General features: G+C 38.8%; 1 protein-coding gene across 2 annotated transcripts in view; it reads right to left on the reverse strand.

The window, feature by feature from the left end:
• Nucleotides 1–14,955, reverse strand: part of cntnap3 (contactin associated protein family member 3) — a 189,717-nt gene that overhangs the window by 37,509 nt on the left and 137,253 nt on the right. For both annotated transcript variants that reach the window (XM_045692517.2, XM_045692516.2), the window contains exon 17: nt 128–349. In XM_045692517.2, coding sequence (XP_045548473.2) covers nt 128–349 — 222 coding nt within the window. The remainder of the gene's footprint in view (nt 1–127; nt 350–14,955) is intronic.

Here is a 14,955-nt window from a genome sequence, read left to right on the forward strand (position 1 = left end):
GGCAGGCTAGATCAAACGCTTAAAGTATTTGAAGGATTTCAAATAGTATTTTAACCCGGGTCTGGTTTATTTCTGTCTCTAATGAGGGAGGGATAGGTAGTGGTCTGAAACAGCAGTGTTTTCCTACCTACAAATAACTGGCTGTTGAGCTGCAGATGGATGTGACCGTCGGCGGGGGCCTTCTGTGTGGCGTTGGGGAAAGCGTCCACACGCAGCGAAGCCTCTTTTACATTCCGCTCTGCTCGAACACGGTGCCACCTGTCGTCGTTTAGTGCCACATCGCCTGTCTCCACCCGCACTTCAAAGGGGCCGTTACCCACGTCAAACGAGAAGACCACCTCTGTTGGCGCTGTGGGGGGAGGGAAGGAGGAAAGGAGAAAAGGAGAGAGGGAAGGAAGGAAGGAAGGAAGGAAGGAAGGAAGGAAGGAAGGAAGGAAGGAAGGAAGGAAGGAAGGAAGGAAGGAAGGAAGGAAGGAAGGAAGGAAGGAAGGAAGGAAGGAAGGAAAAAGAAATGGTTAGACACACCAGATAAGTAGCATTTGGATAGGCAGGTAAATATCCCACAATGCAGAGTGCCAAATAAAAAAATGTAACCTCCAGACATCTAGATAATTTTCCTCCCCTTGTCTTCTGACATTTTCATTCCAATCTTGTCTATAAAAATACTCATCTGACCCATGTAACTTTCACTGCTCGGACAAAATCACATTTTCATTTTTTCAGTTGTATGTCTGACACAACTGTGAAGCTTTTTTGATGGTTGCTGTGACCTTGAGTATCAACAGGAATAGAGAAAGATGAGGGGTTGTCATGCCGATACCAGTACAAAGTGGCCTGACAACATTGTGTTCCAGTTATTTTCCCCCAGATCTATCTCACACACTACATCAAAAACGTCCACTGCTGGCCTGGCACTAAACTCCACTATACAGTAACTAGCTACAGGTAACTGCCAAAATAAAGGATAGACCAAAGTCTTAATAGGGAGTTGGGCCACCATGAGCCAGAACAGCTTCAATGTCCCTTGGCATAGATATTATAAGTGTCTGGAACTCTATTGTAGGGATGCGACACCATTCTTCCACAAGAAATTCAATCATTTGGCGTTTTGTTGATGGTGGTGGAAAACGCCGTCTCAGGTGCCGCTCCAGAATCTCCCATAAGAGTTCAGTTGAGTTGAATCTAATGACAGACGGCCATGGCATATGGTTTACATTGCTTTCATGCTCATCAAACCATTCAATGACCAAATGTCATTGTCATCCTATAGGGGCATAGCCATGGTAGACAAAATAATGGCCTGCCCAGCATTTTTATACATGAACCTAAGCATGATGGGATGTTAAAGACGCACTATGCAGAAATCGCTCCGCCATTTCCTGGTTGCTAAAATTCTAACAGTTTGCCTTATTTCAGTTTATGTGACAAAACAAGCAAGTGTAGTGTAGAGAATCATTGTACCATCTAAACCGCTGTGAAATATATTTTCCATAACAAAATATTATATTTTGCTAGTGTACAAAACCGAAAGTAAAAGACACAAAAAACAAATTTAAAAACGGGAAGCATAGAAATAACACATAGAACAGATCTTCCGCTTCTAAGACGTCCTTTCAATGAGAATGACAGATCTATATGTCACATTTCAATGTGAATTTGGTCAGGTTCCACATAGCTACATATTGCAGCTTTAATTGATTTTAAACTCAGGGATCACACCTATGTGGAAGCACCTGCTTTCAATATACATTTTATCCCTCATTTACTCAAGGGTTTCCATAATTTGGCAGTTACCTGTATGTATTTTATTCCCTGAAAACATTTGTCATGCATTTTTCTCTTTCATTTAGTGTATATGTTTATACAAAAGTCTTCCTAACTGCCCATCTTATCTGAATGGATCATTTTAATTAATTAAAGTTGTTGCTTTAGCTCTTTAAAAATATTTTTGAGGTAGTGGAAGAAGTTTAAAAAGTTGTACTTTACTATTTAAAGCAAAGCAATTACATATAGTCAAAGTTATATTTAGTAAAATAATTGGTCTTATTATTTTTGATAGTGTCATGTCCTGACCAGTAAAGGGCCTATTTGTTATTGTAGTTTGGTCAGGACGTGGCAGAGGGTATTTGTTGTACATGTTTATGGTTATGTGTTTATATAGAGGGTTATTTTGTGTAGAGTGTTTGTGGGTTTAGTGGTGTATCTATGTAGAAAGGGTATTTGATTTAAGTGGTTCGGGGGTTTATTAGATATGTATTTATGTAAGATGGATTGTTTGATTTAGGTGTTCCGGGTTGTTGGGTATGTTCTTGTATTGTATTTCTAGGGGGCTGGTCTAGTGTTGTATTTCTGTGTTGGCCTGGTGTGGCTCTCAATCAGGAACAGCTAGCTGTACATCGTTGTTGCTGATTGAGAGTCATACTTAGGTCGCCTGTTTTCACCTGTTAGTTTGTGGGAGATTGGCATTGTTTAGCTGTGTGCCTGACAAGACTGTACAGTTCGTTTGTGTTTTGTATATGTTTATTTGTGTTTTCCTTCTTCACCAAATAAAAAGAAGATGAGTATATATTTTCCCGCTGCGTCTTGGTCTTTACCCTACGACAATTGTGACAGATAGACTACTATAATACTGTTTGTCTACATGTAGTCAGGTGTGCAACTTTGGGCACTTTGGCCCTGCAAGTGTTCAGAAATGAAAACTTATTGAAACGTCATTTTACCAGAATTATAATTGTTTTTGATAATGGCTGCAATCGTACTATTCAGGAATGTAAATATTTTTGTCATTTTTCTCAGACAGCCATAGACAAATGTAATTTCCATCTCATCATTAAATATCAATTTTAGTTGAAAATGAAATATCATACAATGAATTTATAACACATTTCTAATACATTTGTACATGAACTTGTATTGAATATTAGTTGAAGTGATTTTTAAGGTTTTCCTAATATTAATAATTCAACACAACGCGTGAATGTATAAACATGCCTTTGTGACAGCTGAAAACATGTATTTATCATAAAAAACTAGATTTTTCCAAAGGGAGCAGTCCGTGTACATGCACTCTTTCTTCAGGTTCTCACAGCACAAAGACTCAATAAGGTTCTCAATGTTGCTGCAGCTGATCACTTTGTGATACTGTAATTTGTCCGCCATGGACTGGAGGTTGGTGCGGGTTTTGCAGAGGCATGTGTCCCTATCCTGGCCAGTTGGCTTGACAACCCCAAAAGGACATATATTGCAGAATTCATAGTAGGACATTTTAATCTCTGAATATTCCCTCTTAAAATTCTGATAAATGTTTTGAATTGTGCCATTCAAGAGGCACTTCTGCTTTTTCTTCTTATTCCTCGTTAGTGTGTCCTTTTTCCCTGTTGGTGCTCTACTGTTGGCATCACGTTCATAGAATCTAGTGATTTTCTCTTCTGTGGCTGTCCTAATTATGTTACACTGCTTTTTCCTGGGGTATTGAAGACTTGTTGGCCTGTTTTCATTTGCCCTTTGACCAGACCATACTTTCTCAGGATGTTGCCTCTGAGCATTTTTTAAGCCACTTGTTTGTCCTTGGCACTGCGCATTTTTTAATACTTTTGCTTTAACTCTGCAATGATGGCATTTTGAAACAAAATCCTTTCCAAGTTCTTCAGAGTTCCCTTCATTTGCTGTTTTGTCTTTGGGGAATCTTGTCTCTCCATTTTCTTCATCAGTTGGTCATACCTTTTTTTTGTATTTCTCAGCTTTCCATAAAGCTTTATCAAGTTTGACATTTGTCATGCAAAGATCTCGATATGTTTTTGAGCGACCTCTTCCAATCGTTTTCCTTCCAGCAAGTATTCGACTTCTCATTCCTGTTGCAGATGAGGAAGGCGTATCAAGGCATGCATCAGGGGCAGGTAAGTTAAGGGCAGGTATGTTGGCCTCATGTTCTGGCTGCAAGTCATTTGATAGGTAGGTCTCCATTGCAACTGTTCTCTTTAGTATGTCTTATGTTCCGTTGGTTGCATTTCCATTGCCTTCTCTTGGTTCTTTGTTCTCGCTTTGTATGCTCAGAGATAGATTTCTTTTTTTCTTCCAGTATCTCTCGTCTTTTTGCACATGTTCCTGGTATCGTATAGGATTTTTTAAAATTTTGTTTCTATGTCTATCACCTCTTCTAAAAACAAAAAAAATTACTAAGTTATCAACTTGTGTACACCTTGGAGCATGTTCACAAGTTGATTAAATTTATGTAAAACATTATTCACTTCTTTGGGATAGGGGGCAGTATTTTCACGGCCGGATAAAAAACGTACCCGATTTAATCTGGTTACTACTCCTACCCAGAAACTAGAATATGCATATAATTAGTAGATATGGATAGAAAACACTAATGTTTCTAAAACTGTTTGAATGGTGTCTGTGAGTATAACAGAACTCATATGGCAGGGCAAAACCTGAGAAGATTCCATACAGGAAGTGCCATGTCTGACAATTTGTTGTCCTTCTTGATTATCTCTATCCATTACAGAGGATCTCTGCTGTTACGTGACACTTCCTACGGCTCCCATGGGCTCTCAGAAGGCGGCAAAAAGCTGAATCGTGGCTTTGCAGGCTCTGGTTGAAAAAAAGTAGCGTGTTTGGGTAGTGGCTGGTTACAGTACTGTGAGACTCAGGCGCATGCCCGAGTCGACCTCATGCTTTGTTTTCTTTTGTCTGTTTACCTAAACGGAGATTCCCGGTCGGAATATTATCGCTTTTTTACGAGAAAAATGGCATAAAAATGGATTTTAAACAGCGGTTGACATGCTTCGAAGTACGGTAATGGAATATTTAGAATTTTTTGGTCACGAATTGCGCCATGCTCGTGACCCTTATTTACACTTCGGATAGTGTCTTGAACGCACGAACAAAACGCCGCTATTTGGATATAACTATGGATTATTTTGGACCAAACCAACATTTGTTATTGAAGTAGCAGTCCTGGGAGTGCATTCTGACGAAGAACAGCAAAGGTAATCAAACTTTTGTAATAGTAAATCGGAGTTTGGTCAGGGCTAAACTTGGTGGGTGTCTAAATAGCTAGCCGTGATGGCTGGGCTATGTACTCAGAATATTGCAAAATGTGCTTTCACCGAAAAGCTATTTTAAAATCGGACACCTCGATTGCACAAAGGAGTTCTGTATCTATAATTCTTAAAGTCCCCGGCCACTAGGAGCGACGCCTCTGGATGAGTGTTTTCCTGTTTGCTTATGGTGGTATACAGCTCATTGAGTGTGGTTTTAGTGCCAACATCAGTCTGACAGCTACAAAAAATAGAGATGAAAACTCTCTAGGTTGATAGTGTGGTCTACAGCTTATCATGAGATACTCTACCTCAGGCGAGCAAAACCTTGAGACTTCCTTAGATATCGTGGACCAGCTGTTGTTTACAAATATACATAGGCCCCGCCCCATGTCTAACCAGAGTCTAACTAATTCTTTGTCCAATTCGAGGTGAATAATTGCTGTTCTGATGTCCAGAAGCTCTTTGAGGTCATAAGAGACGGTAGCAGCAACATGATGTACAAAATAAGATACAAACAATGCGAAAAAACAAACAAAATGGCACGGTTGGTTAAGAGCCAATGGAACAGCAGCCATCTTTCACAACAAGCTGTTCATAAGGAGTGATAGGAGTGGGAAAAAGGTGCTCATGCATTGATACGCACACTAAAGCACACTAAAGACGGAATTAACAATAAGTAATAAAATAAAAACGTCACTTCTCAAAGCCTACTTCACACCACAGCCTGCTGAATTTGGAAGATAACTTTTATTTTATTTTGATTTCGGCACAAATGAAAATGTGGCGCTGACTTGCCCATGTATTGATGTTTCAGCATTCTCTTAATTAAGAGTTCAGTGGATGAGTAATATCCACCATCTTAGTACTGATGAAGCCTGACCTGGAATATGAACCTAACTGAAGCTGGCTAGCTTTATAATATCCTGAGTAGATTTAGCTTGCTTCATAGTATACCACTCTGATCTTGTCCACATTCTGACTGTGCCCACATTTTCCGAAATATGTCTACACATGGTATTAAAATGTGTCTCATATCCATCCACTGTGTCCACATTGTGACCAGATTTCCTGGTCCGTCCCTGTATGCAAATTTTTTAGCTATTCTTTTAAAATAAAATAAATGAATAAATATTAAGACACATATTGAGACACATACCTGTCAGTGATTTTAGAAAGTGGAATAATTTAAATTGATTAAAATGATTTGATTGTCCAGATCTGTTTACACTTGTAAGATATCCAGACATAATGGGTCCCTGACTACCTCCGGAGGTGGTCTAGAAGATCTGATCACAATCAGATCACAATGCATCTTTTAATCGTCTACACCTGTCTGAAAATGTGGGCACAATCAGAATGTGAACAAGATCAGGACAAAAGATGCATGTTGGAACCAGCGATAAAAGGGGCTCCTGAGTAACTCTAGTTAGTTGGGGCAGCAGGTAGCCTAGTGGTTAGAGTGTTGGACTAGCAACCAAAAGGTTGCAAGCTTGAGTCCCTGAGCTGACAAGATAAAAATCTGTTGTTCTGCCCCTGAACAATTCACTGTTCCTAGGCCATCATTGAAAATAAGAATTTGTTCTTAACTGACTTGCCTAGTTAAATAAAGGTAAAATAGTTAAAGGCCAACTGTGGTGCTGCATTTAGCAACAAAATTATCCTTTTAACTTCTTCTCTGCGCGATTTTAAAATAATCGGTTCAAGGACATACATCTGGTGTATTAGAAGCAATTATTGGTATCGTGATTGTCTTTGAATGTTTTATTTATTTACACGAAGATCGACATTTTTCCATTCACTATAATGGGGGATCCTGTTTTCTGCTAACAATGCCTGCAGTTCCACGGTTGTATCACTTCCGTGGCTTCAATGAGAGGGGGTAGTCGTTCTCCCCTGTCTTCAACCTAGCTAGGAACATGGTAGTAGGATTGGAGACAACTTTGTTTTCATTTCAAACATTCTTTGTGTGGAGTAAAGAAAGACAGACTGACTGAACTGAATAGGCTACACAACTCTCATTCATATTCAAACGCCTACAATTGTTTGGTGTGAAAACTGAAAGAAGAAAACAGGACAAAGTAGTCTTCTGTCACAAGATGGGAATAAAAGGTAAGATAATGTGAACAACACTCTTAGGAAAGCAAAGCACCTATGAATCATTCATGCTGTGGGTTTCAGATAAATAAAAGTATGAATTACTTTTGTAAAACGTTCAGTGTAAATTAAGTTTGTTTTTAATAATAATAATTGATTTCTATAATGCTTTCATTACAAAAAATAATCTCAAAGCGCTTGAAAAAGCAAAACTTACAATAATAAAATAACACTGATACATGATTATAGGTCTGGACTATGATTTTCAGCCAGTTTCAGTGTTTCAAGCCTCCAATGGATGGAGCAACAGTCAAGAAGGAACCGCATGGCTTGAACAGAGGGAGGAATAGCAGTGAAGTAGAGGAAGATGTCATCCAGTCTGTTTCTGTCTAACCTGTTGGGAAAGTGGTCAGAAGTTTGAAAGACAAGAAAAGTAGAAAGGAATGACATTTTAGTGCGAGTCCTACCCATGCCGCCGACGTTTAGGTCCTACCCTACCCGGGCCCGATTGCTGAACACGAAATTAGAAATACAGTAACTTTCTCTGTCCATAGCTGATTGTCTTTATCTGTCCTTCACTCCATGCGCTGCCCCATGCGCTCCTCTGCATTTGTGAGTATCCATAGCAACATCTCCATTTGGACTGCTCAATGACGAGACTAATAGAGCTGTTAGCTGGCGTTAGCTACTGTAGCTACTTTTCGTCACTCTAAACTCAGACAAACCACTAACTTCTGTAATTATGTTCCAGCTTTGAATACCAGAGAAGTAGACCATGATTTCATACCCAGTGCTGGAAAAGTGGTCAAAATTGCAGTTGTTCGTAAAAAGTTTGGGGTAAAATTGTTAACCTCTCTGGTCTTGGTGGGACGTTTGCGTCCCACCCTAGTCAACAGCCAGTGGAATCCCGTGGCGCGATATTCAAATACCTTAGAAATGCTATTACTTCAATTTCTCAAACATATTACTATTTTACACCATATTAAAGACAAGACTCTCGTTAACCTCTTACATCTAGACGTTCCGCTAGCGGAACACCTGCTCCAATATCCAATGATAGGCGTGGCGCGAATTACAAATTCCTCAAAAATACAAAAACTTAAATTTTTCAAACATATGACTATTTCACAGCATTTTAAAGATAAGACTCTCCTTTATCTAACCACACTGTCCGATTTCAAAAAGGCTTTACAACGAAAGCAAAACATTAGATTATGTCAGCAGAGTACCAAGCCAGAAATAATCAGACACCCATTTTTCAAGCTAGCATATAATGTCACAAAAACCCAGAAGACAGCTAAATGCAGCACTAACCTTTGATGATCTTCATCAGATGACAACCCTAGGACATTATGTTATACAATACATGCATGTTTTGTTCAATCAAGTTCATATTTATATCAAAAACCAGCTTTTTACATTAGCATGTGACTAGCATGTGACAAGCATTCCCACCGAACACTGCCGGTGAATTTACTAAATTACTCACGATAAACGTTCACAAAAAGCATAACAATTATTTTAAGAATTATAGATACAGAACTCCTCTATGCACTCGATATGTCCGATTTTAAAATAGCTTTTTGGTGAAAGCACATTTTGCAATATTCTAAGTACATAGCCCAGGCATCACGGGCTAGCTATTTAGACACCCGGCAAGTTTAGCACTCACCAATATCAGATTTACTATTATAAAAGATTGATTACCTTTTGTTGTCTTCGTCAGAATGCACTCCCAGGACTGCTACTTCAATAACAAATGTTGGTTTGGTCCAAAATAATCCATCGTTATATCCGAATAGCGGCGTTTTGTTCGTGCGTCCCAGACACTATCTGAAATGGTAAATCAGGGTCGTGCGCATGGCGCAATTCGTGACAAAAAAAATCTAAATATTCCATTACCGTACTTCGAAGCATGTCAACCGCTGTTTAAAATCCATTTTTATGCCATTTTTCTTGTAAAAAAGCGATAATATTCCGACCGGGAATCTCCTTTTAGCTAAACGGAGGAAAGTAAACAAAGCTTTCGGTCGACGCGGGCACGAGCCTGAGTCTCACAGTACTGTAACCAGCCACTACCCAAACGCGCTACTTTTTTTCAGCCAGAGCCTGCAAAGCCACGATTCAGCTTTTTACCGCCTTCTGAGACCCTATGGCAGCCGTAGGAAGTGTCACGGGACAGCTAAGATCCTCACTCTTCAATAAACAGAGACAAGAAGAACGACACCTTGTCAGACAGGCCACTTCCTGCATGGAACCTTGTCAGGTTTTTGCCTGCCAAATGAGTTCTGTTATACTCACAGACACCATTCAAACAGTTTTAGAAACTTTAGGGTGTTTTCTATCCATATGTAATAAATATATGCATATTCTAGTTACTGGGTAGGAGTGGTAACCAGATTAAATCGGGTACGTTTTTTATCCAGCCGTGAAAATACTGCCCCCTAGCCATAACAGGTTAATCTAACCACACTGTCCGATTTCAAAAAGGCTTTACAACGAAAGCAAAACATTAGATTATGTCAGCAGAGTACCCAGCCAGAAATAATCAGACACCCATTTTTCAAGCTAGCATATGTCACATAAACCCAAACCACAGCTAAATGCAGCACTAACCTTTGATGATCTTCATCAGATGACAATCTTAGGACATTATGTTATACAATACATGCATGTTTTGTTCAATCAAGTTCATATTTATATCAAAAACCAGCTTTTTACATTAGCATGTGACGTTCAGAACTAGCATACCCCCCGCAAACCTCCGGTGAATTTACTAAATTACTCACGATACACGTTCACAAAAAACATAACAAATATTTGAAGAATTATAGATACAGAACTCCTTTGTGCAATCGAGGTGTCCGATTTTAAAATAGCTTTTCGGTGAAAGCACATTTTGCAATATTCTCAGTAGATAGCCCGGCATCACAGGGCTAGCTATTTAGACACCCAACAAGTTTAGCCCTCACCAAAGTCAGATTTACTATAAGAAAAATGTTATTACCTTTGCTGTTCTTCGTCAGAATGCACTCCCAGGACTTCTACTTCAATAACAAATGTTGGTTTGGTTCAAAATAATCCATAGTTATATCCAAATAGCGGCGTTTTGTTCGTGCGTTCAAGACACTATCCGAAAGGGTAAAGAAGGGTGACACGCACGACGTGTTTCGTGACAAAAAAATTCTAAATATTCCATTACCGTGCTTTCGTTGTAAAGCCTTTTTGAAATCGGACAGTGTGGTTAGATTAACGAGAGTCTTGTCTTTAAAATGGTGTAAAATAGTCATATGTTTGAGAAATTGAAGTAATAGCATTTCTAAGGTATTTGAATAACGCGCCACGGGATTCCACTGGCTGTTACGTAGGTGGGACGAAATCGTCCCACTGGCCCTAGAGAAGTTAAATCGGGTACATTTTTTATCCGGCCGTGCAAATACTGCCCCCTATCCCCAACAGGTTTTTAATGCGCTTACTAAAAACAGCTGTATCGTTAGATTAGAAGCAGATGTTGTTCCGATTCCAATAGTAGAGAATAAAAGGAATATTTCATACGCTCTAACTTTTTGTCTAACTTGTTAGGAAAGTGGTAAAAATGTCAGTTTTTTATAACAAGTTGCGATAAAAATTATTCTCCATGACAATGATCCAACACACCTCCAGACTGTGTAAGGTCTATTTTACCAGGAAGGAGGGTGATGGAGTGTTGCATCAAATGACCTGGCCTCCACAGTCCCCCTGCCCTCAACCAAATTGAGATGAGTTGGACAGCAGAGTAAAGGAAAAGCAGCCAACAAGTGCTCAGCATATGTGGGAAATCCTTCAAGACTGTTTGAAAAGCATTCCAGGTGAAGCTTGTTGAGAATGCCAAGAGTGTGCAAAGCTGTCATCAAGGCAAAGGGTGGCTATTTGAAGAATCTCAAATATAAAATAAATGTTTATTTGTTTAAAACTGTTTTGGTTACCACATGATTCCATATGTGTTATAACATAGTTTTGATGTCTTCACTATTATTCTACTATGTAGAAATAGTAAAAATAAAGAAAAACGCTTGAATGAGTAGGTGTTCTAAAACTTTTGACTGATACTGTATACTGATATATATATAAAACAAGCAAGTGCCATTCCTTCCACCTACCCAAGGATGTCAGTGTACAAACATCGGTTAACAACCTAACTGAGGAACTAAATTAAACCTTGCGTAATACCCTAGATGCAGTTGCACCCCTAAAAACAAAAAACATTTGTCAAAAAGAAACTAAACTATACAGAAAATACCTGATCCCTGAAGCAAGCTTCCAGAAAATTGGAACGGAAATGGCGCTACACCAAACTGGAAGTCTTCCGACTAGCTTGGAAAGACAGTACCGGGCAGTATCGAAGAGCCCTCACTGCTGCTCGATCATCCTATTTTTACAACTTAATTGAGGAGAATAAGAACAATCCCAAAATTATTTTTGATACTGTCACAAATCTAACTAAAAATCAGCATTCCCCAAGAGAGGATGGCTTTCACCTCAGCAGTGATAAATGAACTTCTTTGACGAAAAGATCATGATCATTAGAAAGCAAATTATCCTCTTTAACCTGTTGGGTCTAGGGGGCAGCATTTGCACGTCTGGATAAAAAAAATGTACCCGATTTAATCTGGTTACTAATCCTACCCAGTAACTAGAATATGCATATACTTATTATATATGGATAGAAAACACTCTAAAGTTTCCAAAACTGTTTGAATGGTGTCTGTGAGTATAACAGAACTCATTTGGCAGGCAAAACCCTGAGACATTTTCTGACAGGAAGTGGATACCTGATGTGTTGTATTGACTTTAAACCTATCCCATTGAAAAACACAGGGGTTTAGGAATATTTTGGCACTTCCTATTGCTTCCACTAGATGTCACCAGCCTTTACAAAGTGTTTTGAGTCTTCTGGAGGGAGATCTGACCGAACAAGAGCCATGGAACGTTGATGTCCCATTAGACACCTGGCGCGCTAGTTCATGTTGGGTACCCTCGTTCCAATACGTTATAAAAGAGTATGCATTCGTCCACCTTGAATATTATTCATGTTCTGGTTAAAAAAGGCCCTAATGATTTATGCTATACAACGTTTGACATGTTTGAACGAACGGAAATATATTTTTTCCCCTCGTTCATGACGAGAAGTCCGGCTGGCTTACATCATGTGCTAACGAGACGGAGATTTTTGGACATAAATGATGAGCTTTTTTGAACAAAACTACATTCGTTATGGACCTGTGATACCTGGAAGTGACATCTGATGAAGAGAATCAAAGGTAATGGATTATTTACATAGTATTTTCGATTTTAGATCTCCCCAACATGACGTCTAGTCTGTATCGCAACGCGTATTTTTCCGGGCGCAGTGCTCAGATTATTGCAAAGTGTGATTTCCCAGTAAGGTTATTTTTAAATCTGGCAAGTTGATTGCGTTCAAAAGATGTAAATCTATAATTCTTTAAATGACAATATAATATTTTACCAATGTTTTCTAATTTTAATTATTTAATTTGTGACGCTGACTTGACTGCCGGTTATTGGAGGGAAACGATTTCCTCAACATCAATGCCATAGTAAAACGCTGTTTTTGGATATAAATATCAACTTGATAGAACTAAAAATGCATGCATTGTCTAACATAATGTCCTAGGAGTGTCATCTGATGGAGATTGTAAAAGGTTAGTGCATCATTTTAGCTGGTTTTATGGTTTTGGTGACCCTGTCTTTGACTTGACAAAACATTACACACAACTCTTGTAAATGTACTGTCCTAACATACTCTAAATTTATGCTTTCGCCGTAAAACCTTTTTGAAATCGTAAAACGTGGTTAGATTAAGGAGATGTTTATCTTTCAAATGGTGTAACATAGTTGTATTTTTGAAAAATTTGAATTTTGACATTTATTTGGATTCAAATTTGCCGCTCTTGAAATGCACCTGCTGTTGATGGAGTGCACCACGGGTGGCACGCTAGCGTCCCACCTAGCCCCAAGAGGTTAAATCTGCGTATTTCTCCAAAGCTCAGTCGTCCTGAGTCAGCACAACACTGCCAGGATCTAGGATCAAGGGAGACACTCAAGTTTTTTAATATTGTATCTCTTGACATATTGATGAAAATAGTCATGGCCTCTAAACCTTCAAGCTGTATACTGGACCCTATTTCAACTAATCTAATGAAAGAGATGCTTCCTGTGCTTGGACCTCCAATGTTGAACATAATAAATGGCTCCCTATCCACCGGATGTGTACCAAACTCACTAAAAGTGGCAGTAATAAAGCCTCTCTTGAAAAAGCCAAACTTTGACCCAGAAAATATTTAAAAAACTATTGGCCTACATTGAATCTCCCATTCCTCTCAAAAAAATGTAAAAGCTGTCACTGCGTTCCTGAAGACAAACAACACTCTAAAGTTTCTAAAACTGTTTGAATGGTGTCTGTGAGTATATGAAACGCTTCAGTCTGGTTTTAGACCACATCATAGCACTGAGACTGCACTCGTGAAGGTGTTAACCTGTTGGGTCTAGGGGGCAGCATTTGCACGTCTGGATAAAAAAAATGTACCCGATTTAATCTGGTTACTAATCCTACCCAGTAACTAGAATATGCATATACTTATTATATATGGATAGAAAACACTCTAAAGTTTCCAAAACTGTTTGAATGGTGTCTGTGAGTATAACAGAACTCATTTGGCAGGCAAAACCCTGAGACATTTTCTGACAGGAAGTGGATACCTGATGTGTTGTATTGACTTTAAAGCTATCCCATTGAAAGACACAGGGGTTTAGGAATATTTTGGCACTTCCTATTGCTTCCACTAGATGTCACCAGCCTTTACAAAGTGTTTTGAGTCTTCTGGAGGGAGATCTGACCGAACAAGAGCCATGGAACGGTGATGTCCCATTAGACACCTGGCGCGCTACTTCATGTTGGGTACCCTCGTTCCAATACGTTATAAAAGGCTATGCATTCGTCCACCTTGAATATTATTCATGTTCTGGTTAAAAAAGGCCCTAATGATTTATGCTATACAACGTTTGACATGTTTGAACGAACTGAAATATATTTTTTCCCCTCGTTCATGACGAGAAGTCCGGCTGGCTTACATCATGTGCTAACGAGACGGAGATTTTTGGACATAAATGATGAGCTTTTTTGAACAAAACTACATTCGTTATGGACCTGTGATACCTGGAAGTGACATCTGATGAAGAGAATCAAAGGTAATGGATTATTTACATAGTATTTTCGATTTTAGATCTCCCCAACATGACGTCTAGTCTGTATCGCAACGCGTATTTTTCTGGGCACAGTGCTCAGATTATTGCAAAGTGTGATTTCCCAGTAAGGTTATTTTTAAATCTGGCAAGTTGATTGCGTTCAAAAGATGTAAATCTATAATTCTTTAAATGACAATATAATATTTTAACAATGTTTTCTAATTTTAATTATTTAATTTCTGACGCTGACTTGACTGCCGGTTATTGGAGGGAAACGATTTCCTCAACATCAATGCCATAGTAAAACGCTGTTTTTGTATATAAATATGAACTTGATAGAACTAAAAATGCATGCATTGTCTAACATAATGTCCTAGGAGTGTCATCTGATGGAGATTGTAAAAGGTTAGTGTATCATTTTAGCTGGTTTTATGGTTTTGGTGACCCTGTCTTTGACTTGACAAAACATTACACACAACTCTTGTAAATGTACTGTCCTAACATACTCTAAATTTATGCTTTCGCCGTAAAACCTTTTTGAAATCGTAAAACGTGGTTAGATTAAGGA

This window comes from Salmo salar, chromosome 13, assembly GCF_965601325.2.
Source record: "Salmo salar chromosome 13, fSalSal1, whole genome shotgun sequence".
Classification (NCBI taxonomy): Eukaryota; Metazoa; Chordata; class Actinopteri; order Salmoniformes; family Salmonidae; genus Salmo; species Salmo salar.